Source organism: Penicillium robsamsonii, assembly GCF_028829455.1.
Source record: "Penicillium robsamsonii strain IBT 29466 chromosome Unknown utg000002l_segment0_segment0, whole genome shotgun sequence".
In the NCBI taxonomy this organism is placed as follows: Eukaryota; Fungi; Ascomycota; class Eurotiomycetes; order Eurotiales; family Aspergillaceae; genus Penicillium; species Penicillium robsamsonii.
In genome coordinates, this window is record NW_026643220.1 from 423,249 (window position 1) to 450,712 (window position 27,464).

Sequence of the window (27,464 nt, forward strand, 5' to 3'; positions counted from 1 at the left end):
GAAATTTGTAACGCTCAGCCCAAACTCCATTGTGATTCTTTTTTCTATCTTCCAGGATGTAGTGTGCATGATACATGGGTTACGTTAGAATGAAATGCTTTGTACGGGTCAAGCGTGAAAAAAAAATCAAACAAATGTAAAACAACAAGGGGATGATTATTTTACAGCTCATCTTTGGGAAGATCCTCCTTCTCCTTGGGCTGATCCTTGGGCTGATCCTTGGGCTGATCCTTGCCCTTGCCCTTGGTCTTCTCGGCCTCGGGCTTCTTCTTTTCCTTTGTTGCCTTCTTACCGTTGCCGCTGCTGCTCTTCTTCTGCTGGCCAGCGGCTGAAGTCATCCTCTCGTACATGCGGTTAAGAATACGCTCGAACTCGCGAAGCCGCGAGTCAACCTCCACGACGGTGAAAGCCGGATCATCGGACTCGCCAAGCTTCTCTTGCAGACTGAGCTGGGTCTCGAGCCAGGGGTTGGTGGACTCGTAAGCCTCGGTTATGGCCGTGAGGTCGGCAGGAGTGAAGAGGGAATACTTGGGGCCTGTTGGCTTGGCCGTAGCAGCACTCTTAGTAGATGTGGTAGAAGATGAAGAAGTAGAGTATGGGTCTTCATCGAGATCATCGACAGCCTCGTCAGAAGTGGCCGGGGCTGGGGTCGATGAGCTGGTCTCAGTGGAAGTGGAGGTGGAGGAGGCACTTGCGGATGAGAGGGAAGAGGAGTAAAGCTGCTCATCGTTGTCGATCTGGTTCTTAATCAAATCCTTCATGGATTCAGCATTCTTGAGCATGTCCTGAAGCAACTGCACGCGTGCTGGGCGAGAAGAGCTCTCCTTCATCCGCTTCAGTGCAGGGTTGACGATGGTCTTCAGGTCCTTGAGCTTCGACTGGAAATCGGCAGTCTTGGCGTTGTCGCTCTCTTCGTACAGCCAATCGCTGGCCTTGGAGACCTTCTCGGAGAGAGCGGTCAGCTGATCCGGCTTGACTGCCTTGATAAACTCCTCGTTATCGGCGAGGTCTCGGCTACGGTAGATGAATGATTCCAATTCGTTAAGAGCCTCTTCGCGCAGGATACGCTCACGGTCCGAATTATCAAAAGCAAGAAGGCGGCCGTTAATGCGGCCAAGCTCGGCGACTGATGGCGCTGGAGTTCCAAGCGCCACAGACTTCAAGCTGATCGGGATGACTTCAAGCTTGACTTGAGGGGTGGCTTTTGCATCCTTCTTTGCGTCCTTCTTTGCGTCCTTCTTTGCGTCCTTCTTTGTGTCCTTCTTTGTGTCCTTCTTTCCGTCCTTGGTGGAAGTGGTGGTGGTCTCGGGACTAGTGGAGGATGTAGTAGAGGACTCCATCTCGGGCTCGAGGGTGATCGATTCACGAGGTTCGCCATCTTCGCCGAGAGGCTCCTGCTCGTCCTTCTTGCCAAGGCCGAAGAAGCCTTTAACATCTTCGACAATTCCCTTCTTTTCGGCTTCCACCTCGCAGCTAACGGTGCCAGCAATGACTTCGGGAAGACCGTCCACAGGGCTGAGGCGGATCGTGAACTTCGTGGTAATGTTTGCATTGGTGCAGCCGAAATCATCCTTGAGCTTGGCAACAGACGCAGTAAGGTTCTGGGTCTGGACACTGAGAATAGGGTGTTCTTCATCCTGGGTAACATGCTGAGCGAAGCTGAATTCGAAATCCTCCAGGTTTTTCACAGTGACTTGCTTCTCAGGGCCAACCTGGGAAGTGGCGGTAAACAGCTTCTGGTTTCTCTGCTTACCATCTGAGTTCCACTTCAAGGAGATGGGGTACGAAGCGGCGTCACCGGTGCGAATATCCTTAACACGGAAACTAGGGCTCAAAGCGGCTCCCTTGAAGGCAGCACCAAACACAGCCGCCTCATCAGCGTTGACGTTTGTTCTGATCTTTTTAGATGAGCCGACCAAGTTCTCTAATTGCTTCTGGACGAACGGTGTGCGGATGGCTCCACCGTGAAGCACGACGGATTCGATATCACTCAATTGAAGGCCGGCCGCTGTCAAAGCCTGCTCCACAGGGGTTCCAATGCGGGCGAAATATTCAGCAGCCATCTTCTCAAAGTTGGCACGGGTCAGCTTGTACTTGAAGTTAACGTCCTCGTAGTACAGTCCCTCGAAGCTTGTCGAAGTCTCGGTGTTGGCGCTCAAAACCTGTCGAAGCTTTTCCGAATCCTTCCAGAGTCTGGACATAGTCTTTCCGTGCGCCTTGATTTCAGCTGAAGTAGCCTTACCCTTGATATTCTTGTGCTCAGCCAAGTGGGCGGCCATGTCGTCCACAATGAGGTCGTTTAGGGAGTCGCCTCCAAGCGACTTGTCCCAACCAGATCCAACAACATGAACTTCCTGAATAGTCTTGTTGAATTTGCCAATGTCTTTAACTTTGCGGCTCTGGAACCGCAAAACGCTCGCAGTGGTAGATCCAGCACCCATGTCATACACGATATGGTATTCGGGCTTCTCGCCATCAGAAACGCTGGGGAAAGTACGGCTGGTGGCGTAGTTCAAGCCCACGGCTAGTCCATCACTAACAAGAGCCTGGATTCTCAGGCCCGCCAGCTCAGCCGCCAACTCGAGGCTGCGCTTCTCCTCCGCGGTGTAGAACACTGGGTAGGTAATGACAACATCACGGACATCGGATCCCTTTCCAGCTAACGCATCAGCATTAGCCTTGATTTGCTTCAACTGCATTGCCAGAATCTCCTCAACCAAGAAGGCCTCCTTCTTCTGAGCCTCTCCTAGCCGGTTGCTGCGGAGAGCAACAGAGCCACGACCATCGGGCGCGGCCTCCAATTTCAACGCGGGGAATCGGCTCCAGTACGTCTTAACCGCCTCATCCTGGCCATCGTTGAACTGAACGCCCAACAGAGTCTTCAAGTTGATGTAAATGTCGTCCGGGTACCGAGCCGCGAGGGCGAGCGCATCACCACCATAGAACCGTTCGGGGAAAGGCGCATCGCTCTCTCTTGTGGGCTTGAAAGCAATAGCAGCGGACTCCTTGCGCTTCGAATCTTTAGTAAGGACGATCTCGAGAGGAATGCCGGGTTTCACAAGGGCAGCCTTGAAATATTCCGTGCCGATGTCGATACCCAGGACGGCCGATCCGGCGGCAGAAGCTGGCCCAGCAAAGCTGAGGAGGAATATAAGGAATGGGAGGACCACGAGGGATAACATTGGCGAGCTGGATAATTGTCGGCGATTTAAGAACGCCATGATCTATGTGTATGCTCCGGGCTGCAGGAGTCAGCCAAATTGCGGATTTAGGGAGCTTTTTGTAAATTGAACAGGAAGGAATTACCTTCGGGCGCACATATATAGATAAATTGACAGGTATTCAATCACTCTACCGGTTTGCCGAATAGTGTGTCGGGTGGCTTTGCGCCAGATGGACAATCGGAGGGAGCTATGGGATAGCTCGATATTGGTGTTGGGTTGGGGAAGTAGGTAGGATAAGAGGATGAACAGAAAAGGAAAATCAAAAGTATGACTCAAAATTAGCCATTTGAAAGCAAAGGGATACTGTGGCCACTTGGCGGTAACTTGAAGCCAGAAACCTTGAGCTGTTGGATGAGGACACGGGTCATCATGCAAACACACCGGACAATGTTTGATGTTTGCACTCCTTATCGTTATCGCATTTGTCACAGCCCTAAATCCAAACAGGGCTGAAGTTTATACCCAATAACTAGTTAGCTTGTGAATGTCCTAATTTTATAATCATAGTGTGGAATGTGGATTATTAATGAAAATAGATATCAATTCGTAAACTCATGTATATATGACTATAAATAGGGTTCCATAATCATGGATAAGGAGCGTCAAGTCGTTAAGAAAACCATTAATAACTGTCATCCTGGCGTCCATCAACACTGGATATGCCGAATCCAATTTTTTTTTTTTTTTGGTTTTTTTATAACGATTTTTTCTTATGTGTTAGAACCACAGTTCAGTTCCTCACAAGTCACTACCTAGAGTGATGATATCATCTCTCTTCCGATAGATCAATCTCCACGTAGATCAATTAGAGCAGAGCAAACAGAAGAGCCAGGCCAGGAAGGAAGATCGAAGCGACCGACGTCTGCAGAGTGGGAGCGCTGTTGAAACCAGGGGAGGAGGAAGCAGGGGGGCTTCGGTGGAAGAAATGATAGGGCTCGACTGTGCCGGCGCAGTAGACTCAGTAGCTGGAGGCACAACAACAGAAGTTGTGGAAACACCAGGGAGAGTTGTGTGCTCGGTGGGAGGGGCAGTGGACTCAGTAACTGGAATACTGGGATGGGTAAGCACCACGGGAGAAGTTGTTTCAACAGGAGGGGGAATCGTGGGCTTGGTGGTAGGGGCTGTGGACTCAGTAGCTGGAATACTGGGATGGGTAAACACCACGGTAGGAGTTGTTCCAACAGCAGGGGGAATCGTGGGCTTGGTGGTGAGGGTTGTCGGTTGAATGCAACCCTCAGTGCAGGTGGAGACAGACGTCACGGTGATCGTGCTGGTCTGGGTCACGGGATGAGTGTAGGTTGTGGTCCCGCTTGTGATGGTGCTCCAGGTCACTGGTTCTATCAGCAGTTGTAATTGATGGGATATCCAGACTTTTACTTACCTGGGCACGTGGTAGTGGTGTAGGTTGTGGTTATCACGACAACCGGGGGAGGACCAGTGGAAGTCTCGGTCTCACAGGGAGTAGTAGATGCTGGAGGAGGCGTGATGGGAGTCATAGTTTTACTAGTCGTAGTGGTAATAGGAGGAGGCATGGTGGGAGTGTCAGTCTCACAGGGAGTCGAGCTGGCAGGAGGAGGAGCAGTAGGGTTATCAGTCTTGTAAGGAGTTGAGCTGGCAGGAGGAGCAGTGGTAGTGCCAGTCTCACAAGGAGTCGAGGTCGGTGTCAGAACTGGGGGAATAGTAGGCGTGCCGGTCTCGCATGGAGTGGAGCTCTCGACCGGTGGGGTCGGTGTATCAGTCTCACAAGGAGTCGAGGTAGATGTCACAACCGGGGGAGGAGTAAACGTCCCAACTGGGGGACTGGTAGGCGTGTCGGTCTCGCACAGAGTGGAGGTCTCGACAGGCGGGGGAGTCTCAGTTTCGCATGGAGTGGTCTCTGCTGGGGGGCCATCTCCGCCGTGATCATCGCCGCCATGATTACCATCACCGTGATCTCCGTGGTCACCGCCCCACCAAGGACCGTCGTCGCGGTCTTCACCACTACCGCGGACAGCAATGTGAGCCTCACCGGCAAGTCTGGGAGTAATGACCATGCCAGACGCCAAGGTCACGGCGTAGAGTAGAACGATTGGAGCACCCCGCATCTTGACTAGCCAACGAGTGGTTATTATGTACTAGAATGGATTGGTCTCGTTTGTAGATAGGGCTGATATGTCCCTTGGAACGAAGGACGATAGGAACCGTAGCGAGAGAGTTCCTAAACGAGCAATATAAACAATTGAAACATGTATTTCAACCAGTGAGGCTGGGAGTAGACGGGGAAATAAGGCAGGTTTATATATTCCTCTGGGGTATGACCTCCTCAGAGTCCCAATTCCTGTTTGGCTGGCTCACTTAATAGATTGGCTAGTGTGGACCAACCGGTGCCATATTGGGCAGTCAAAACAGGCATATGCCAGAAAAAAAAAGTGGCGAACATATTTTAACACCAACCAGAACCTGACGTGAACCAGCAGTCAGCAGTCGACCCGCATATTTCCAACGAGGAGGCTGGGCATAGTATGGTGAGTATCGGAACCCGGATAGGCGATAGCGCATGGACACGGGCCCGGTTGACTAGACGACCAGGTACTAGGGTTGAGCCAATGAGAACTTGACGTTGTCTCAGATATTGGCGTGCGGTTTACCGACCTCATAAAACCTGAATTGAAATATGCCAAACTCAAAGAGTCCAGAGCTCCATGCATGAGCGGATCAGCCAACTCTGATGCAGGTCGCTTCTTGGCAAAGAGATAGCTCTGGGGGGTTTTCCCACGGACGTAATCGGTTAGATTTTGCAATTTCTGTTATCTTTTGTGATACTGATATGAAGTATGAAAATATTTCTATAAGTCATGAAACCGAGAATAACTCCTGTCTCAAGCTCCACACCATGTGTCCCGATAGAAATGTGGGGAAACCTCACGAATGACAGATGTGGAATTTGGAACTGAGAATACCCGACGGGAAAGTATAGAAAAAAGCAAGTAATAGTAGCCTCTGGTAAGTCATGAAAATAATCGGAGAGTCCGAAAATTGGTATCGGTAATACGCTGAGGGCTGGGCGATCCAATTCGCAGGCCATCGTAGAATGGCTGATCAGTTTTCTGTAGATCTGTTATGCGGAGTAGAGGGAGCAGTCACAACTGCCCCTGTCTACTGCAGGTTTACATGCAACAGAAAATCTCCCAATGGTAAGGGGACAGCGGACATTGACGTGCCCCTGTGTGCCCCTGTTTTCCTTCCCCCAGAACCTGCAGGGAAGTTCCCGAAGCCCTCGCGATACGGAGATCCCTATGGGTACTTGGTGATGTCAATGTGCTTGGCCTTGTGTGGCCTTTCCCTTTCTCTGGCCCTTTCCTTCCATTTTATTCTTTAATCTTTAATTTCAATTGCACTAGTAGTGTTTTAATATTCCTCTGATACAACATGGATGTTTTTTTCGTACCTCGTGGGACTACCTTAGCCCTCTACGACGTCTATATTATACGTCTTAAGACTTATATATCCAGGTCAATATCCTCCCAGCTTATTGGAATGTTCAATTAGACTGATGGTGCTGTCAATCTTTTGGCAAGAATAATGGGTTCGACGAGCTCTTGAACTTTGACAACTTGTCTGTAGGCGTACTCCGTACATGCACTTACATTAATTCCCTCACGCATGAAATCTGTGAAATTATTCAACTCTACGGTTGGGAAAATGCGGGGTAGGAGAACATGTGCCCTTGGAGTATCCAGAAATGTGCAGAAAGTTGGGATGTCTTGTAAATTCTCCAAAGCCTAAAAGCAAAAAGTCCCCAGCCTTTTTACATTGTACATTTGGGATGTTTTATAGTGGGCTTTGAGCCACAAAATTCTTCTAGCTCTTTTCCTGGGAACAATTAAACCGTAATATATTGGGCCTGTAAAGGGAGGCAATCAGAAACCGGCCATATACCCTGTCTTTTTTTGATTGCGATGATATCAACATACTAGATTCTAATCTAGTGCCTAGTCATCCTCGTCGTCCGAGCCACTACTCCACCCTGTCTCGTAGTACTCTCGAATCTCACCGAGTCCGTTGACCAAGGCCTCACGCTCATCAACTGAGACCAGGCGTGCGGCAGTTGCCGAAATAGCCTTGATCCTCTGAGCTGTCCGTGTCGAGGCGGTCAATGCGGTAAACACATTTACTCCAGCACCTGTCTCGGGGGTGGGGAACATGTCGTGCGGGAAACTGTCAAGAATAGGCATGCTGAGTGGCGTGTGGAAACTATCACGGTATAGAATGTTAGCGTCCTGGCTGAGACAGTGAAAGTAAATGCGAAAAACAGGAAACCTACCTTTGCAGCATCGCCTCGGAGTTGTATCGTCTGAGTTTGCGAAGGTGTCCAATGTCGCTGTCCTCCGTAGACTCGCTGTCCCTTTCCGGTTCGTCTCCACGGGTTACTTGGACTTGGTTGAAGATATGAGCGCCCTTTATGTACTCGCCGTCATAGGCGAAGTCAATGTCAAATTCAATTTCGGCTTTGGTCGGTCCATCTTCATTGGAGGCCTTGGTTTGACCATCATTGATTTTGATTTTATTGATGGAAGATTGTAATTCGAAGATGGTGTGCGTGCCATCTTCTCCGGCGAGAGAGGCCTCGAAATGCTGATATGGCCGCAATCTGGAAGGCAGTGTGACCGATTCAATGGCTGAGGCTATCAGGGCAGTTTTCTGCCATTCTGATTGGCGATCAACATTGAGGTAACCGGGCAGCTTATGCGGAACGTCAATAATCGGAGAATAGAGCGATGCCAGTGGGGAGATCGAGTAAAGCGACCTGGCCTTGTTCGTATCCTTCTTGAACTGGTGATGCTATATTAAAGTTCGAAACTTAGCCAACCGAGCTCGCGATTCTTCAAAATGACACCGCTGTGTCACTTACCCGTTGTCTTTTCGTACCATCCTCAATAGCCCAGACCCAAATGCTTTTCTTTCCGAATTCATCTCTGAGTCTTTCCATATACTGGGCAGTGAATCCGCCCCAGGCATCATCTGACCCGGAGAAGAGTTGCAGTGCTCGCAAGTGGTCACATTCTTCAAGGAGAGGTCTCACGTCCCGATCCAGTAGATCATGCTCCTTGTCAAGATTTTTGAATAACTCTTCTCCAACATTCCAATCCTCAAAAGGCATGGTCTGGGAGTTCAGTTCGTATTCATTCAACTGAACAATGGACCTAGGATGATAGAACACTCTGTTATAGTCTGACCAGTAGCGTACGGGCTCTGAGGTCAGCCGAGGGGCTGGAGTGCCCAGATCCAAGCTTTTTTGATATTCACTTTGCTGAATCGGAGTTTGCTTCTGGACTATTTCTCGTCCATCCCTGTCAGACGTTAGGTTGAGAATCTTGTCCATCAATTTGAGCCACATACCATAAGCCTTGACCTGCCGTGGAGTCTTCACTTAGCTCATAGAGTGCATTGTATCTGCGCAATGTTCCAAATCCGCCCTTCAGATCATAGATTACTGTGCGTGGGGTGTAAGTCTCGGAGCCATCTGCTCCAACACCAGGTCGAAAGTGAACATCATGATCAACATCAGACTGTTCCCCATCGTATGTAAAGTATGATTCCTAGCTATATATTAGAATGAACTTCATATATGACCGTGGATGACAGTACCTGCAGATTCCAAAAATGGGTTGCTAGGTAGTTAGCCCTCTGGCCAAGTTGAAGTGTAACAATTTCATGCATATTGATGGATGCAAATGACCCTCACAGTGTAGCCCCTCAATAAATTTTGATATCGACAATGCCCCAAAGACGCACAGACATAGCCAAAAAGGGACGCTAGGCCTGATGTGGTGGGGTACCGCACGTGAGTCTCTAACCATATAAGGGAAGGTGCAGAGAGTCACCAGGGCAACACTCACATGATCATTCCAAAGAGGGCAATAAACATCCATGTTTCTGTGGGTGCGTCACCACCCTAACTCCACAACGGTAATTTTCCCTCGTGAATCTCCTTCCTTATTCCTGTGATGCTTTTTTTGACCCTGTGATCTTCATCGGCTGGATCCATTACTTGTCACGAATCAGCTGCGATGGAGTCTCCGACGCGTCCTATCCTAAGCCCCTCAAAAGCGCTGCATCCGGTTTCGCCGGAACGCATGAATCAACAAGCCATACCCGGCTCTCCCTCAATACCTTCCGATCTCCTCACACTACACCACAAGAGCACCCGAGGTGTTTCGGAAGTTCAAGCCAAAGTGGCGTTTCTAAATGGTCTATCTCGAGGAGGCAGCCCTGCCAACTCTGCAGCAAGCAATGCCGCTCTACAACGGGCTATCATGGGCCGCGAGGAAGCTGAATCCGCCCTAGCCACTGCACAGGAAGATCTATCCGAAGCACAGACACGCGAACGCCGGATCAGTGAACGCCTCGAATCATTGCTGGAAGAGCTACACGGGACGAAAGAACGGCAGGGCCACGAACGATCAATTTTCGAAAAAGAAATCCGAAAAGCCCGCAAAGAAGCGTTTCGTGCTGGATCGACCTTGGTAAAACTTCAAGAAGAATTGAAGCACGCGAAATCAGAGGTCAGAGCACTGAAAGACGAAGTGGCAGCAGAACGCGAGTCGAAGGACAAGGCCAAACAGGAGGCATTCGAACGCGCCTATGCTCTCGCTGGTCTTACAGAGGAACTTGAAGTTCTGAAAGAGAAATTTCGTGCCCTTGAAACCGACAACCACTCGAGCACCCTCGAAGTCCGCGCCCATGAGATTCGGAAAGAAGACTTTGGGAGACTGTCAATAGCAGAAGGTGATCTCGCGTTTTTAGCGACACCGCGGAGACCGAAACGAGCGGCTGCGGGATCTGTTCTCTCGCCAGCCCCGGCACACGAAGAAGACCATGCAGAAGCCACTCCTCCCAAACGCCCCCGTTTGTCGGACTGTGCACCAAAGACGGAGAGTGAAGAGCACGCATCCGAGACGGCTGCTGAACTGGACGAGGATCTGTTGGAGGGGATTAAAGAAGAGCTTGACTTCGAGCGTCGTCGCAGAGTCGCAGCCGAAGAGATGGTGCATTTCCTGAACATTGAGTGCCAGTTCGAACGCTGCTCTTGCAGGCTGGCCGAGAGCCAAGGTCGTCGCTACATCTACGATGCTGATTACTATAACAAATTCCAAAAGCCTCAGATTGAGGCGGAAGAGAAAGCTCGTGCTCAGCAAGCCATCATTGAGCAAGCTAGCGTGCAACAAATCCATCCTCACCCATCCAGCACCCCTGAGGCCAGTCCTCCCCCTCCTCCACCCCCCCGTCCACCGATCTCCTGTTCACCAGGCCTCCACTCCCATGGTGAGATCTCCTCGGCACAGTATCCACCAGGAAGAACCCGAGCCAAGTCGTACCCCTCTGGCCGCGCCACCTGTTCCTGTCCACCAGCACACCGCCCCTTCCGTGAAGGCCGAACCTAGAGACCTGCCCAAGATGCAGATGCCAGCCGAGCCTCTGGTAACATTTTCTCCCGAGACCGGCACATTCACGACATTCCCATCTCCTCTCCGAGATAATGTCAAACCTCCGCGGTTGGATTTCTTCGACACACCCGATTTCACTGAGCCTCAACCAGATGTCCGCACACGTCATAACGATGCCTCTGCATCACCCAACCAACAGGTCGACTCGTTTACCCCCTCTGGGGAACCGGTTTTGACCAGAATGCCCCATCCCATCCCATCAGATGGTGTCGCCGAACACTCGCGTGCCCCACTGTCTGTGGAAGCAAGACCATCAAGACGTGTCGAGAGAGAACCCTTTGGACACCGCCAGCCCATCAACCCCCCGAAGAGAGTTCCTTCCCGACAAGAGCCACAGTCACAGCGCACTTCGCACCCTGGCATTCCCGATACGCCCATCGACCGCGAACAAGCGCTCGCACAGATCAGGGCGCGACGAGGCCGTACCCACAGCAAGCAGCGATCAGTCAGTGCCAGCGAACCTGGCCGCGTAGCTCGCACCTCAGCGGGATCCAACCCGACCACTGCTCGGGGACCTCGACGCCTTCCTAACCCCAATCTTCGGGCCGATTCAAGGGCCGAAAACGAACTCGGTGAACGCCGAGATATGAGTGCTCCTGTTCGGATGTTCCGACGTTAATGAATGCCCTGGGATGTATATGTCCCATGATGCATATTTATGTCTTTCTTTTGCATGGTCTGCTGGTGCTTGTCATTTCCTCTAATACCCCCCCTCGGCGCTGCATCAATTTGTCTTTATTTCATTTGCATCGTGACTGGAAGCAATATGTCTTGTTTTGTGTTTGGATCTTTTAGCTCCGATGTTATGACCCTCATTATACTATGGATTAATTCTCCAACTGCCTGTCCTTCGTTTGATACAATCTCGACTCCAGTGTCTGTCCCTCTTCTCACCTTTCCTATGTCTTGCTTTTCTTCTTCTGTACATATACTTCCGCTACTGAGAGTGAATTTTGCATAATTTACGATGGTCAGAGTCTTCTTCATCCAGCAAATTTAGGTCATGTATGCCCGAACTATATTTAAATGAACCAACCATATGAAAATATGTATATTGACCTACAATGTATAATATGTGCCTAACAAAAAAAACCAGATCTCAAAGATAAAGCAGAGAACCAGCCTCTACAAAACCGAGATCCCACAACATCTAATCCTCGCACTATCAACCCTCGCACCACGATTCCACCACAAAGAAACCAACTCCTCAACAAAGACACGGTCCGTCGCACTCCACACATCAAGCCCCATCTCCGCCATATCCGCCACCGTAATTGTGACAGTGTCATTGGCACCTCCGCCGCGGTCACCGGCTCTCGACCCACGACTCGGAGACCCGCTCACGCTCGACCGCTGCCGGAGCAAAGGCGAACTCCCCTCGTCGCCGTGGATAGACTGGCGAGACATGGAGAGCGAAGCTTCCGCGTCATCATCTTCATCGATATACGGCGCATCATTATATGCATCGTCGTCGAGGTCGCTGTCATTACGTGCGATGGCGCCAGCCAATGTAACGAAGATCTGTGACGTCAGGCGGCGGAAGTACGCGACCAGCGCGACTTCGCGCGGCTGCTGGTCTTCGTGGAGTGGGTTACGGGGTGGTCCGGGGTTAGAGGTGGTGTTGTAAGGGGGTGAACGAGACTCTCAACGCTTGCCAGAAGGCGAGAGTCTTGTTCTATCTGCTGCTCTTCTTCTTCCTCTGAGAGGCCGTCACGGTTCTCGCCGGCCGAGGCCCACCAGATGAAGGAGGTGTAGGCGAGACGGGTCCAGGAGATGGGCTCGACGACGGGGCTGGAGGAATAGGTTGAGCCTGTATCTGAGCGGTCTTGGTCTTGGTCTGGGGATGTGGGGCGATCGTTGGGGAATTGGCGGAGTCCGCGGCGGAGCATGGAGTAGCGACGGGCGTCGCGTTGGGTTGCTTTTAGCTGGATTTGTTGGGCTTTGTTGGCTTTGCCGCCTGTGTTGTGGACTAGGGAGATTTGGGGGAAGGCTCGTTCGGCGGTTTGTTGTGAGTATGGTGCGGGGAGGGTAACGAGGACGTCGTAGAGATCGGGTTTCATGGTTAAGACGGTGTCGGTGGAGCAGGCGATCCAGCTTGGATCTGTTTCGAGGTTTATGATGCTGCGCGATGGATCGAAAGAGGAGAGGTAGGGGATATCGTGGATGCCGACGTTGAAGAGGGGCCGGGGGCGTAATGGTGGTATGCGATCGTCGGGAAGGAGCTGGAGAAGGGAGTTTGGCAATGAGGCCAAGAGAGAAAGATCATATACTGTATCTGGATTAGCAGTGGATCAATTGAAATGCGTGTAGGAGCGTACCATAGTTGCAAGATGTGTGTACAGGAGCCTCGCCCATGAAGAGAATGCGCTTGCGCAGTAAAGCTGCTCTGTAGAGGGGGAAGATCAAAGGTCCAAAACACTCCGTAAAATCTGGAAGCGATGAGGCGGGGTGGAAGGGCGTCAAGGCCGGCCTGAACGTTTCCAGTACTAGTGCATCGCTGAAGGCACGGTTGCGACTCTGATCTGGTCGCTCGCTGGGTCGGAATCGAAGACTAAGAGGCGAGTCGAGGGGGGACTCGGGCGCTGAAGAATCGTCCCCTCCTATCCTGTATGTGTCCCAATAATCGCACAGATGCTGCATATCTGACATATCCTCGGCGTATTTCCTATCGGCACCGGTGTCAGTAGGGATCTCGTCACGGGTGCCTGGCGATACGAACAGCGTGAGCTCCTTGAGCCTTGGAGCATGTCGCCAGCTCTTCCCAAGTCTTCCAGTGCTGAGGGGCACCAGAACTCCGATCGCAAACATCTTTGCATTGCGTTCGGCCTCCGTGGCGGGATGATTGAGGAACGCGCTGATACCGGCATACTGTTCATGAACGAAGTACCTAGAAGAGCGCATCAGCAAAGATCGGATCCAAAGCTTTTGAAGACTTTAATGAACATACACCAGGTCCTCTGTCACGTTGTGCAGCCCGGAGGGCAGTGATTTGTATTCCACAACCCCTTCAACCTCAACTATTCACCTGGGTGTCAGTGTTGCGCGTTGGGGCGATTGTAGCCTCGGCTAGATAACGGATTGCTCACCTCCCGGCGCAGTGCGCTTCCATGAGACCACATATCTATTGTCGCAAAATGTCAGCGATATGTTCCTGAGCTTGAGAGCTAAGATGCCCAGGGGAAGGAGTACGACTTACCCGGCTCTGATGTCGAAGCTGATGACGAACAAGGCGGCAATGGCTGGTGGCGACTCCATAGAGGAACGTGAGACGTCAACGCCCAATGGCCTAGGAGATTCAGATACCATTGTGAAGGAGAATCATGGAATGCGACAACATTCAAGCAGTGTCGGGGAATCACGGTAAGTTGAGGGGTGAGCCTAGTAAGGGACCTTGGCTATGCGGAGTTGATGCCTAAGGCAGCACATCGGGTCTAGACTTGTAACGTCGGACAAACTAACTAGGAACGACAATGTATCATCGATGATGAGAGCTTGGCCATATCGACATCCTCAGCAACATAATACAGCATCTACATATGGATCCGGTAGCTTCACTTCATTTTCTAGCGTTGTTAACCGGTCATATTTTATTGTTAAGGGCTTCTAGTGCTTTACATATAAAAAACAATAGCAGCTATTAACTATGTCAATACTTAAATTTATCTCATGCAAAAAATGCTCTTCTTCTATATTCTCTACCAGATCATGAGAGATGTCCAGAGGACATATTAATTGTATCAAAAACCTCGATAAGTGCTTAACACAAAATATATCTACCATACAGATAACCTTCAGATTCTCCATGATTACTCGTTCTCTTCACGAAGTTCCTCCAGTTTCTCCTGGTCAAAGATAGTGGTAGGACCCGTGAGTTCGTTCTTCAATGTTGAGATAGAAGGCACGAAGAAGTATTCGCCACCCCTTTGAATAACCCAGCTTTCCAGCGGCATGCGAGCCTCGGTAGGGAATTTGCCATCAGGAAGACCGATAGAGCGAGGTGGGTGGTGATCCAGTCTCTGACCCACGAATGCGTCAATACCCGGACCTTCACCACCGACAAAGTTGGTCTTGCGATCGGGGAAGTGGTGGTTGCTTGCCCAACCTAGAAGAATCAAATGTTAGCCAGGGGCCTTTCTCAGATTGTGCACGAGATCAAGTTTCAAATGCTTACGGGTAGTCAAAAAGTTAAATCCATTTCGGATATCACTCTGGTAGCAGACGAACAGAAGACCACGCTCTTTATCTTCAGCGGACTTTCGCTCGGTCATTTCTTCGGCTGAGACTTCATCACCATACGGAATGCCACGACGGATAATAACAGCATGGTCATGCTCCAAGTCAGCTCGTGGTCTCATTTTGCGGGTGTGCGCCGCAAATGGGCACTTCAAGTGCTCTGTGACGGGGTGGTAATCGAAGTTGTTTGAGTCGAAGAGGCTTTCGTCAGAGTCATCATGAGGAGACTCATCCACAGGGGTTCCTGGATGTTATTTTAATTAGCAAATTGTTACGCAAATCTTTTAATTTTCTTAATTCGCCACGAACCGTTCTTCCATCTTCCCATCAAGTATGCAGCAAGCTTTTCGGCTGGCTTGGGGTGGTCTTGAGTAAAGGGGGCGTGGCGGGCATTTTCCTCCATGAACCTATAGACTTGGTCAATACCGAATAGGAAACAGCGAAACAAGCACAGGTTACTCACTCGTCGAATTCAGGAACAAGCTGCTGAAGGTCACGGAAAACAAGGAAACTGCCATCTTTCGCCCATTCTGGTTGGCCCATAGGGTCACCCTCATGCCCGCAAACAATCAATCTGCATGTCATTAGTCTAGTCCTCCATTCAACAACTGTGAGCACATACCCTGACTTGGTGGCTTTCGGCTCCTTGCCCTGGGGCTTTTTATCATCCCAGCCCTCAATGATAGGCTGACTGATTCCGTCCTTGAATCCAAAGCTAAACACAATGGTAAGTTTGGCTCGTAAAGCATCCCTAGTCGTTTGACAATCACTCACTGCTCTTTTCCTTTCATAGCGCCTGGGCGAACCTTTCCTTCTCTAACCAGGGTCAACTCTATAGAAGGGTTCTGGCTGAGCCTATAGGTGTCTGGGTTGAGAGGTTCTCCCTCCTCGGCTAAGAAATGTTGTTTCACCTCTTTTATCTTGGCATCTAAACCAGACTTCAGGCTGGAGGTGACCATAATTACACCATCAATGAGTCTCTCATTGTCGTTGGTGGGTTGGTATTCCTTTCGAAGCTCCTGGGGATTGTCCCACCCCTCGCCCACAAGATCCGCATACATGCCTTTTTCGAACAGCCCACCACGGAGTTGTTGCTTTCGAAAGACTGTAGATAGTTCTCTATCCTTTTTCACAAGAATTTGATCATTGGTATTCACAAATGCGCCAAGCTATGAGTAGTCTCTCATCAGTATTTATTCAATATCACTCCAAACAGTTAACTTACAGCTTCAAGGCCGGTGGAGGTAAAGGCGATGTTGATTCCCGGTAAAGCTTGAAGCTTAGCTGATCTCTTCGCTAGTTGGGCATCCTTCCTGGCCTGCTTAATGATCTCGCTCATTTGACAGGCATCTTGGCCCGTGGTAATCTTGGGAATAAATGTCTTCAGTCGGTTCTTGAAATCAACTTGGTTGCGAACGCGAAAAAAGAGAAAAGTTTGAAATCTCTTGGGGAGACCAGGCCTGATTGAGATGAGTATTTTTGAAAGACCATGTCGATATATGGATATTCGGCAGCACGGGAAACTTACCAAACATCTCCCTGGATATTTGCCTTGATGGCTGAAGTCAGACTCATGATGGACAGTTGGACTCTTAAAGAGTGAACGATCCAATATCAATGAAGGCTACTGTCAAACCATCCGGGTTGACCTGAGGTAATGGGGTAATTATATGAAAAGAAGGGTGGCACGCCGTCTTGAGACCCAGCAACAATTCCATTTTCCAAACAAATTTTTTTTAAAAAAAAAAGAAAAAAAGAAAAAAGAAAAAGCAAAGGAAGGAGGCGGGGCAGAGCAGGTCTGTGATTGCGCAGCACATATCACTGAGCTACTGGATCGGATCGCCCATTACGGAGTAGATATGGGGCATGTTCGACACCGACATTAGCACCGAGTGAGCTCCAATAGCAACAATCGATCGCAGCCACACTAAGTTGTACGGGCATCTCTCGAGCGAGAAGGGAAGGGGATACTCGGTATTACGCCTTGACGACGATTGACTCGAGTTAGCGAACTCACTGCCCCACGGGCCATTAATTGAAGGAATTCCTAATCTAGAGATGATCATAGGCTCGCGGTTCTTCAGATAGCAAGGATCAACATAGTCCATCTGGCAGTCACTTTTGACGGGTGGGTCACTTTCAAGCAAATGAGATGGATACTAGAATATCACGAACGTATCGCGGTTCCTGCGGGCTGGTACAACATTTTGATTGCATTAGTGGAGATCTCGGAATATCCATATCTGGCAATGTAAGTTGTATATCGATGCACACCGCACAGATCTCTAGGCTTCGCTGGCTATTTATTACGTATGTTGCGCCGGTACAATATAGCTGCACCTGAATAAAGGGGTCCTTTCTTACATTTTGGTCGATAAAAGGGTATGGAACAAGAACCAGCCATTCATCGTTGGGGTATTGGATATAACATTGTAGGTATGCAGGACGTGGACGTGCTCACTCAATTATTCCCAAATTACAGAGAAATCAGAGTGGGCCACAGTGCTTTCAGCTTTCCACTTTCCACTTTCCACTTTCCACTTGACAAATTATGGGTCATTATATTCCATTTGTAGCTCATTTCTGCGAGGAACATATCTCACATCTGCAGCAATGTAGTATATAGGGCAAGAATGCCGATAATGCGTAGGGGTGTTCAGCTGAAATACTTCCACCTACGTGGTATTCAGGGTTGAAGATTGGCCCTTGATGGATCCATGGATGTCTCAGCGGAAGCGGGCCGGGCTCCACCTAAATGCCGCTAGCACGAACTATCTACCGAGAGGACATCTCTCTTTGCATATTGTTCTTCTTTCATCTATGATCGACATGCAGGAGTTTTGCTCTAAATCGACGATCCCCAATTGGTCAATTTTCGGTTGTTCAGCCGTGACAACAAATTTCAAGGGCGTCCAATCTTGGAAGCCCCACATGTAATATGCAGACTGGGAATAACCTCACACAGCTGAACTCCCCATCTACGTCGGAGTGGGTTTGCAACCCGTGTCTTTCTGCAGGAGAGGCCGATCATTGACGTCTGGCCGAGCATCGCCGATCGAGTCTAACTTTGGGGGGATTTTCTTCATCGATCTAAAAAGGAAGTGCCCAGTCACATCGTACTACGCAAGGTGGGCCCAGCCAACCACTGACGTTTATCTCTCATGCTCATCGTCAGCAATGTCAGGATCGGTACTTGACTGGAGGAAAGCATCCCCACCTGGCCCCCGAAGAGATCAGGCTTGTCATAGTTTGCGTAATATTGGCATAGATTGCCAGCCACTCCGTACTCCGGGCTGAAAATCTCCCTTGAATCCTAAATGAAAGTAGCACTCTGCTCATGCCGAGTAGTGCCCTTATATGTGCCCCTGCTCACGTCAATAGTTTATTTTCACTCAGGTGAAGTGAGCTTCTTTTTCCCTCTTTTCATATTCTCTTTGCCCTTCGATAAACTTCACCCAATATGAAGTTTCAATGGGTCGGGCTCCTCCTAGGGGCCTCGGTTGGAGTCAATGGTATGGCCAAATACATGCACGAAGCTATGAGAGGAGAGCGTGTTTCTGGCTATGGCAAAGCCGACAATCCCTCCACGCTCCCGCAGTTCAAAGATGAATCTCCTCCATATCGCGGCCATCGAATCTCCCGTGAAGACTGGATCTTGAAATGCAGCAGCTCTATTTCCAAGTTCCCATGCAAATATGCGATCGATGGCAAGAACACTACTTCCTGGCGCAGCGACCGCTCCGACAAGGGACATGAATTCATGGTTGATCTTGGAGCGTGGTACCAAGTGAGCGCCGTCGTTATCCAACCCCCAGCTGAAACGGAGCTGGAAGGTCTCATTACCCAGCACAAGGTCTGGGTCAGCCAAGATGGCGAAGAATGGACCGGACCTGTTGCATATGGAATGTGGCCTAATGTAAACAGACAGCGAATGTCTGCGTTTGAACCATCCTCTGCCCGATACTTAAAAATTACGACCAATCCCGACGATGAAAATCCTTGGGTCGGTATCGCCGAACTCAACATCTATGGAACTCTGTACACCATTCCTCGTGACCCTGCTCTCGGTGTTTGGGGGCCAACTCTTGATTTCCCCATTGTACCTGTCTCCGGTGCTCAGGAGGGATCTGGTATGCTTACTCTATGGTCGTCGTGGGCCGATGACCTATTCCACTCGACCCCGGGAGGTAAGACTGTCATGACCCGATGGAACCCATTGACCGACGAGGTCTCCAAGCGCACTGTCAGCGAAACCCACCACGACATGTTCTGCCCCGGCATTTCTTATGACGGCACCGGAATGATGGTTGTGACTGGCGGTAATGATGCCTCCGAGACTAGTCTCTTTGACTCTGTCAATGATGAGTGGGTTCGCGCAACCGAAATGAAACTCCGTCGTGGATACCAGGCGTCTACAACTCTCTCTGATGGACGTGTCTTTGTTATTGGAGGCTCATGGGCTGGAGCTTCGAATGTTGATAAGGATGCCGAAGTTTACGACCCTGCTACCAGAAACTGGACTATGCTCCCCGACGCCAAAGTCAGCGCGATGTTGACCAAGGATATGGAAGGTCCTTGGCGAGCGGACAACCATGGCTGGCTCTTCGGCTGGAAGGATCTGAGTATCTTCCAAGCAGGGCCTAGCAAACAGATGAACTGGTACTCCGCTCATGACAATGGAAGTGTTCAGGCGGCAGGACTTCGCATGCGGGATGAGGATTCCATGTCTGGCAATGCCATTATGTTTGATGCCGTGAAGGGAAAGATCCTCACGCTCGGTGGCTCTCCTGACTATGATAAATCGTGGGCCACCAATGCCGCCCATATTATCACGATCGGCGAACCAGGTCAACCGCCGAGGGTTGAACCAGCCGGAAAAGAAGGCGCTATGCACTATGAGCGTGTGTTCCACACTACGGTCGTTCTCCCCGATGGAAAGGTTGCCATCTTCGGCGGTCAGAAGTATGGTGTTGCTTTTAATGAGGAAAACGTCCACTTTATTCCAGAACTCTATGACCCTGAAACCAACTCTTTCCAGAAGCTACAGCAGAACAATATGGTGAGAGTGTATCATACCGTCTCAATCCTCCTCCCAGATGCTCGGGTATTGAATGCAGGCGGTGGTCTTTGTGGCAATTGCACAGCCAACCACTATGATGGCCAGATCTTCACTCCTCCTTATCTCCTTACGGATTCTGGAGAGCCCCGGCCCCGTCCTGAGATCATTTCAGGCCTGCAAGATAAAGTCATGGCGGGTAGCACCCTGAGATTCAAGACCTCCGGCCGAATCTCGAAAGCTTCTCTGATCCGTCTGGGCACCAACACCCACACTGTCAACACTGATCAACGCCGCATTCCACTTGACGTTACTACTACGCCATTCTTCGGTAGCACCTACAAAGTTAGACTGCCAAAAGACACTGGTATCCTAATTCCTGGATACTGGATGCTCTTCGTTATGGATCGGGATGGCGTTCCTAGCATCGCAAAGATCATGATGATCACCGTGGACGACAGGAAGACCATCCAGGGTGCACAGGACCCCGAGGAACAGAACCGTGAGCATGAATCTCTCCTGACTTTATGGTGGTCTTAGAAACGCTAACACTAACTGTACAGCCATTGGGTCGTCGTTTATGAGGATCGAGTTGCTGAAGAGAAAGTGGTTTTGAGGAAAGCTGGCATTCTTGGAGAGTCCGAAACTTGGAATGCCATCATGTTGGGTCTCTTGTATAATAGATATAGTGTGTTTAACACAACTATAAAGAGTAGAATGTGACAAGCTACTTCAAAGAATAGTCAAGTTTGAAATGTGGTTTTGCTGTACTCCAAAAGATAGAGCAAACGTATCGTCATACTAGTAGTCTACTTGGTATGGACGTTTGTTGCCGTTATGTTTTTAAGTTTAATTTTGGATGCGTATCTCTGTTTCCTTTTTGATACATAACTCATTTTCCAGCGTGGCGCCTACAGAACACCGTACCTTTACCGCAGCTGGCGTATTCTCATAGACAAACAATGCATAGCAATGCTTGAGGATATCAAATATGCTGTTTAGCCTTGACAGGGACAGAAGGCATGCCATCACCACCCATCCCATCACCAGGCCTTCGATTCTCATAAGATATCCTCACCTCATTAACTTGGTAGATACCAGGTGACCGAGGAGGTGCATGTTGCAGAATATGTTTCGTGTCTGTATCCTCTCCGTGCTCTTCATTGGTCCCACTAGCCCTGGACTCGTCATCCATGTCTTTGCCATTGACGGTGGTCGTTGTTATTGTGTCCATGGCAAAGGTCGGCTTTGCCCTGCGTTCGCTGCTGCGTCCACCGCTGTCTTTTCCATAGGGAGGGAGGTTGTTATAGTATGAAGCGTCGGTGGATGAGTCGTTACCCCGGATGGAGCGGTAGAGAGGACGAAGCGCGGGGATGGTCACGCAAATTATGGTGGTGGTAAGTTCGGACATTGTCCACATCACCGAGTCGGTTGTTGCATCTGTTCTGTGATCAGCTTGATTTATCGGCAAACAGACAGTGATCTAGGAACCCACAGAGATAGTCAGTTGATTGGGTTAAAGCGTCGAGACCTGTTGTTCGGATTACACCGCAAATTCCGGCACTATCATAATGTGTCAGTAGGATAGAAGGGGAAGACCATAACTGAGAGACTAATGAGCCAAGAGAGAAGAACTAACAAAATACCCAGACTCAAGGAGAGGCAAATGGTATATTTCTCCTTTTTCTTCATGTTTAAATTCCACAGGGCCACCCATGGGAACAGAGCGAGAACAAAGTCAAGGACGGCGGACCATGCTATATTTTGTTAGACCAACTGGAGGCAGGCTGTGACTGGAGGGACAAAACCAAAGCATACCGCACATGATTGTGGCCATAATTGTAAGATTCAACGAGCAGCCATTACTCGGGACTCGCGAGTCCCAGATCGACTGAACTGGTGTACATTGTGCAAACACAGTGATAGCCAGAAGAATGCTTAGGGCCATGATAGTGATATTCCAGAACCACAGGAAGATCTTGTGCCTACTACTAGTCAGGTAAGGTTCTTAAAATTCAAGCTTGTAGAAGAGCATACCATCTTTTGACAACAATCCGCATAAGGAAAGCAGCGACAGCACACTTGCTCAACCCCATGGAAATTGCTATAACGCTTTGCGCAATCAAGAGCAGTAGCATTCCCTGCGGAGTCTCCTCGACTCCGAGTTCACTCGCATGCACACCCATACCATGATGTGCAGATGCTGTACAGAGGCCAGAAAAGGCAACCATCAGAGCCTATAACCCGCCATCACACGTCAGCAAAGTATTCAAGAGCTACTGATGTCCCATAAAGTCACATACCCAAGCGACAATAAGCAGTAAGTCATCCCAACCGATACTGTGGCGGATCACAGTCCGTGTGTAGACTCGTAGTGCAAGCACAATCATACACAGTATTGTTTCGAACCACAGTACTCCAACCAACGTAGGACCCTTACCACGGAGAGCCATCTTGGATGTGGAATCAAGAGTCAGGTGTAGACACAATGTTACTCAACATTGCTTCCTATTGCCCTTTAATATACTCGCGCACCAGAGCAAGGAACAGTAGTACTAAAGTAATAGGGGGCTAATGATCTTGAATTATGATCTATTCTGACAGCGGTGATCCCAATCCACTTCTAGCTAGGCATAACGACTTAACATACCCTTGGGAGTCATAGAACAAAAAGAAAAATTAATAATAAAAATAAAACAAGGATCAACACAGGTACCACTTCCAGCGTCATGGTACGATCATAGCTAGTCAATCATAGTGGTGGCGATAACTGGCTCGATTGCATCCTACATTGTGAATGTTCGGATAGGCAGCACTTCAGCTCTCTATTTCCTCTTCTATTTCTCGAACCCCGTGAATTTTGACATCTTCCTTCGTAGAGCTTCCTCTTTCAATGTTTCATCCTGGCCACATCATGTGTTGCTGTGATATATGATACAAATTTCAAGCCCTGTCAGAAATTGGGAGACACTATTTGGAAGCTCACCCATGCTAGGGGCGAGAAGCAAACGATGCATCGCGCAGTACCTTTGTGAACAAGGGTGTGTATATATCCGCCGTACCCTGTACTGGCGCGTGACTGGTGTCTTAATGCCTGCAAGTGGTTTGCTCCAGCGGAAAAGAAGCATGGTGCTTCCGCTAGCTTGGTGTGGGCCTCGGAATATCCACGAGGCGACCTCCGGTGTTTTACATAGGTACATATAGAGGCCAGAGCCTTCAAAAGTGGATCAGCCCATCACATTCATATGTGTATCGATTCCGAATCATTTGTATGAAGGACAGCTGGAATTACTGTATTTCTTAGCATTGATCTGACATGAAAAGATTGGGAAAGGTGGATCTATATAAATAGAAGCATGTTAAATGAGATTTCAAGTGGAGAGTTGACGACTTGGCTATCAAATCGTCTACTCCGTCCGTACTTTGTTTAGGCGGGTTACGCGCACTGACCCGATCGACAGCGCCAGCCGCCTTGGCAAAGCCGCGAGCCGTCCGAGACGATGGGCTGGAAGGATTATTTCATGGATCCACTACTTACTCCGTATCTCAGAATGTCTAGGAAAAAGGTACGGGTGGAATGCGGTGGTCACATTGTGGATGCTAAATTAAAATTTTATACGGAGTCGCTATACAGAAACTTCAACTATCGGGGAACAATTTAGTCCACGTACGTAGTTTAATTAATTCGATATCCCCCAAGATTGTTAGGGCACCTCTGATACGAGCTATGACTAGAGATTTACGAGACCGCATATATGATATGTAAAGGTTGATCCATAGTAGCTCGTTAACCTTCTACCTACGAAAACCCCAGTTGGCGCGATGGACGCAAAAAGCTACCGTGGTCAATCGACGCATGAGCCCTTGGATGAGGTCATCTTGTTGTTTAGACTGTCCCCTGCGAGCTGGTATCCTCCACATCAAGGGCATCCTGAAGCTCCATCTCGACCTTATCGCCGAACTTCCTATTGATCTCCTCAAGACTCATTCCCATGGTCTACAAAAAAAAAAAAAAGACTTGTTAGATGCTAGTTTAACCGTCCATGAACAGGAATAAAAACATACCTCGGGGAAATAGAGCATTATGACAATAGTACTTGCAACGGTGACAGCAACAAACACCATATAGAACTTCCATCCAATATTGGTAAGAGCTAGTGTAACAGGCGCGCTGTATGCAACAGCATTGCCGAAGAAACTGACCAATGCAATAGTCGCTCCCTCGCTGCGTAGGTGTGTCGGCCAAATTTCTGAGCCATAAACGTATGCGGTACATTCAATGGTGGAGGTAAAGAAGGCACCGAAGATGAAATATATCGCCACGGCACCATTGATGCCTGGCGTGTAGGTTGTGTTGAGGTAGAACTTTTCAAGAGCGGCCATGACGCTGATGATAGCAGCGGAGCCAAACCCACCGATCACTGCGAATGTGGTGGTTAGTATATAAGATGGTACACAATCCAACGGCAAAAACGGCAAAAGGTCCCCAACTCACCCAACAACTTGACTCGTCCTACTCTGTCCAGGAGGAGAACATTAATTCCACAACCAATTACCGCGCACACGGTCCAGACAACGCCAAGTCCAAGTTGCATCGTGGTACCAAAGCCCAGCGTGCCCATAAGTGTAGGGATTAAATTTGCAATGGCAGTGATACCAGTTCCTTGACCCATTGTCCATAATAGAATAGAACAGAGTGCGCGCTTGCGGTGAGATGATGTGCGCATAATATAGAGATAGCCGCTCGGAGTATCTTTCTCTGCGTCGACCTGAGCCTTGATTTGAACCGCTTCAGCATGAGCAAAAGCAGCTCTAGGGTCTCGCTTAGTACGATGCAGATATTCCAGCACCTGTGTAGCCTCCTCGTCACGTCCCTGCTGCATGAGCCAGCGAGGAGACTCGGGAATGAAGTATAGTGTGACCAGGTAGATGACACCCACAACAGTCAAAACGATGAAGACAAACCGCCACTGCATTTCAGTGGTGACAAAACTGAACGCCAGCGCGCAAACAGCGGCCAGGATATATGCCACCACCGTTCCTACACCATGGAGACCGACCAACATTCCACGTGTGTGTGGAGGCGAAATTTCACTCATATACACGGGGGTATTCGAGAATACCATACCCGCCCCAATGCCGCAGATGACACGCGCAACAATGAACATGGTGGCATCGACGGCACCAGCTTGTAAAGCACCCGAAATGATAACGATGACGGCGGCAACGGCGTTGGCGATTCGTCGACCGAACTTGTTGGCTAGGGGCGCCTGTAGGATAGCACCGACCAGGGCGCCTCCGAGGAAACTGGAGAATATATTTAGCCAAAGAGACCTTTGTCTGGCAGCAAAGTTGAACATACCCCCCAAGCATACCATCTTGTCGAGATGTTGCATCAGGTGTCGACAAGAACTTTGCGATGAAGGTTGTTTGAGAGAGGGAGCCAGAGAGGGCGTTGGCTGCAAATCCATATACGAATCCTCCTAGACATGCAGTGCAAACAACCTAGTTATCAAGTTAGCACCAGCACTGAAGCAAACAGAATTGGCCAAAGATACCAATATATTGACTAGACTGGTCTCTGGCACATCTCCACCCTTGACACTTTGCGTGCGTGTGACAGATCGGCTTTTCTCAGGATCCTGAGCTGGACTCTGAGATTCACCCATTTCAAATATTGGAAGACAGACAACAGGAAGGACTAGGTAAAAGAGAGAATTCCGCAAACTGGACTCGAGAAACTTTCATCGTCGCGGAAATCACCCCTATTCAAGTCTTAGCAAGTGTTATGGCCGCCACGCTACCTTCGCGGCGGCTCTACTTCATCCTGCAGCATACTGGAGGAAAAGTGGGTCCTGGACTCTTTCCTGAACTAGGCTGGACTGAGCCCTAGGTATGTGCTGGAGGGATACTAGTGGCTGGTAATAAATAGTAAGTATACACCGTGGCGAGGGTTGAGATGATCCATGAAGTACATACAGGCACAGGGTACAAAGTGCAGCTTAATTCCACGTCAATCGCCAAAGCCGGACGTTTTCAATATGAGGGCATTTACAAGGCACACCTTAGTTGGCCTGACTTTCTGAGGGGAATTGTAGTCATTATCCACGCTTGGATCGGCGTCTAGATGTGTCAATGAGAGGGAACGGGCGGCAAAAGAAAATCTCTTTGTGTAAATTAAGTACTTATGTACAATGCGTCTTGCGCTCCTTAAATAAATGGCACTAAGTAGGTTTGATTACCTTGTTCTTAAATAGGAGGTATAATAAGGCGATCACCGTCTGCTAGGGCCTAGACGGCATCGACACTAAATTGATATTGGCGTTTTACCAAGGCCGGGGATTCGGAAAGTGGGTCGTACTCCGCTGACCACTTGCGTTGACACAATAACGGTCGTTTGCAGGGAATGGGGCAGGGTATAGTCTGTGCTGGCCAATGCGAGGATAGACGAGGACAAATGGTCTTAAAAGCAAGAGGCCCATGCTGATCTACAAAGTTACACGGTTGTTGAACATAAAATCCTACCCGGCGATACTAAACCGAAACAAAAATTATTGTTTCGCCCCCTGTTCTTCACATACCCATATCCATCTGTCATCTAGCCGATCTTCTGCAGAATGAACGTACCAGAAGCGCCTATCTTCCCCCTTCTTGAAGGCAAGGTTGCCATCATCACAGGCGCCGCCCAGGGCATGGGCAAGGCTACCGCTTCTGTATTTCTCCGAGCAGGGGCCAAGGTAGTCATTGCCGATGTGAAGGCAGAGCAGGGTGCTCAGGTCGCAGAGGAGCTTTCTGCTTTGGGAGAAATCCGTTTTGTGGAGACTGACATCTCCAAGTCAGAGGATGTGCAAAACCTCATTGAGCAGACAGTCAGCGCCTTCGGCAAATTGGACGTGGCAATCAACAATGCGGCAATGTCTCCCGACCAGACTCCCCTGATTGACTTTGACGAGTCTTATTGGCGCAGATTGATGGATGTCAGTTTGACTGGTACCGCGCTATGCTGTAAATATCAGATGCAGCAAATGAAAAAGCAGGGCTCAAAGGGTTCTATTGTCAATATTGCTTCCATCAACGCATATTCACCACAGCCAAATATGCCAGCATACACGGCGGCTAAGCATGCACTGCTAGGCTTGACCAAGCATGCGGCAACTGAAGGTGGTCCTAAGGGGATCAGAGTTAACGCCATTGCGCCTGGAGCAATCTTCGTAAGCTTTTCCCATTCTGTAAGTCAGAGATGGTCTAACAAGAGCAGAGTGAAATGTCAGTTGCGGCGTTGGAGATCATGGGCACCACCCATGATGAGTTTGCGCCCAAGGTTAGCAGCTTAAACAGGTTCGGACAGGCCCACGAGGTAGCGCAGGGGTCACTTTGGCTTGCATCCGAATGTTCGTCATACATAAATGGAATTTGTCTGCCGATTGATGGAGGATTCCTGGCCAAATGGTAGTTAGCTCTATG

General features: G+C 49.5%; 10 protein-coding genes across 10 annotated transcripts; 3 read left to right on the top strand and 7 right to left on the bottom strand.

The window, feature by feature from the left end:
* Window positions 1-161: 161 nt before the first annotated feature.
* N7447_003402 (Hsp70 family protein) lies at window positions 162-3,221 on the bottom strand (the record flags this gene model as incomplete). The annotated part of the gene is made up of 1 exon (XM_057227677.1): window positions 162-3,221. The coding sequence occupies one exon, from the start codon at window positions 3,219-3,221 to the stop codon at window positions 162-164; it is 3,060 nt and encodes a 1,019-aa protein (XP_057087018.1).
* Window positions 3,222-4,025: 804 nt separating this feature from the next.
* On the bottom strand, window positions 4,026-5,308 carry N7447_003403 (uncharacterized protein; the record flags this gene model as incomplete). Its single annotated transcript, XM_057227678.1, has 2 exons — window positions 4,026-4,555; window positions 4,606-5,308. The coding sequence occupies 2 exons, from the start codon at window positions 5,306-5,308 to the stop codon at window positions 4,026-4,028; spliced, it is 1,233 nt and encodes a 410-aa protein (XP_057087019.1).
* A 1,887-nt stretch (window positions 5,309-7,195) lies between these two features.
* Window positions 7,196-8,924, bottom strand: N7447_003404 (misato family protein; the record flags this gene model as incomplete). Its single annotated transcript, XM_057227679.1, has 5 exons — window positions 7,196-7,457; window positions 7,528-8,045; window positions 8,116-8,554; window positions 8,604-8,803; window positions 8,853-8,924. The coding sequence occupies 5 exons, from the start codon at window positions 8,922-8,924 to the stop codon at window positions 7,196-7,198; spliced, it is 1,491 nt and encodes a 496-aa protein (XP_057087020.1).
* A 350-nt stretch (window positions 8,925-9,274) lies between these two features.
* On the top strand, window positions 9,275-11,330 carry N7447_003405 (uncharacterized protein; the record flags this gene model as incomplete). Its single annotated transcript, XM_057227680.1, has 2 exons — window positions 9,275-10,462; window positions 10,515-11,330. The coding sequence occupies 2 exons, from the start codon at window positions 9,275-9,277 to the stop codon at window positions 11,328-11,330; spliced, it is 2,004 nt and encodes a 667-aa protein (XP_057087021.1).
* A 506-nt stretch (window positions 11,331-11,836) lies between these two features.
* On the bottom strand, window positions 11,837-14,017 carry N7447_003406 (uncharacterized protein; the record flags this gene model as incomplete). The annotated part of the gene is made up of 6 exons (XM_057227681.1): window positions 11,837-12,288; window positions 12,354-12,980; window positions 13,030-13,598; window positions 13,659-13,728; window positions 13,798-13,832; window positions 13,908-14,017. 6 exons carry the CDS (start codon window positions 14,015-14,017, stop codon window positions 11,837-11,839), a joined length of 1,863 nt encoding a protein of 620 aa, XP_057087022.1.
* A 500-nt stretch (window positions 14,018-14,517) lies between these two features.
* N7447_003407 (Dyp-type peroxidase) lies at window positions 14,518-16,519 on the bottom strand (the record flags this gene model as incomplete). Its single annotated transcript, XM_057227682.1, has 8 exons — window positions 14,518-14,813; window positions 14,883-15,188; window positions 15,254-15,351; window positions 15,408-15,518; window positions 15,567-15,659; window positions 15,719-16,113; window positions 16,170-16,404; window positions 16,473-16,519. The coding sequence occupies 8 exons, from the start codon at window positions 16,517-16,519 to the stop codon at window positions 14,518-14,520; spliced, it is 1,581 nt and encodes a 526-aa protein (XP_057087023.1).
* Window positions 16,520-18,404: 1,885 nt separating this feature from the next.
* Window positions 18,405-20,540, top strand: N7447_003408 (putative galactose oxidase; the record flags this gene model as incomplete). The annotated part of the gene is made up of 1 exon (XM_057227683.1): window positions 18,405-20,540. The coding sequence occupies one exon, from the start codon at window positions 18,405-18,407 to the stop codon at window positions 20,538-20,540; it is 2,136 nt and encodes a 711-aa protein (XP_057087024.1).
* Window positions 20,541-20,985: 445 nt separating this feature from the next.
* On the bottom strand, window positions 20,986-22,453 carry N7447_003409 (uncharacterized protein; the record flags this gene model as incomplete). The annotated part of the gene is made up of 6 exons (XM_057227684.1): window positions 20,986-21,440; window positions 21,496-21,563; window positions 21,640-21,757; window positions 21,819-21,985; window positions 22,038-22,237; window positions 22,304-22,453. 6 exons carry the CDS (start codon window positions 22,451-22,453, stop codon window positions 20,986-20,988), a joined length of 1,158 nt encoding a protein of 385 aa, XP_057087025.1.
* Window positions 22,454-23,886: 1,433 nt separating this feature from the next.
* Window positions 23,887-25,669, bottom strand: N7447_003410 (uncharacterized protein; the record flags this gene model as incomplete). The annotated part of the gene is made up of 5 exons (XM_057227685.1): window positions 23,887-23,997; window positions 24,066-24,421; window positions 24,496-25,307; window positions 25,363-25,505; window positions 25,559-25,669. The coding sequence occupies 5 exons, from the start codon at window positions 25,667-25,669 to the stop codon at window positions 23,887-23,889; spliced, it is 1,533 nt and encodes a 510-aa protein (XP_057087026.1).
* A 948-nt stretch (window positions 25,670-26,617) lies between these two features.
* On the top strand, window positions 26,618-27,334 carry N7447_003411 (SDR family NAD(P)-dependent oxidoreductase; the record flags this gene model as incomplete). The annotated part of the gene is made up of 1 exon (XM_057227686.1): window positions 26,618-27,334. The coding sequence occupies one exon, from the start codon at window positions 26,618-26,620 to the stop codon at window positions 27,332-27,334; it is 717 nt and encodes a 238-aa protein (XP_057087027.1).
* Window positions 27,335-27,464: the final 130 nt, after the last annotated feature.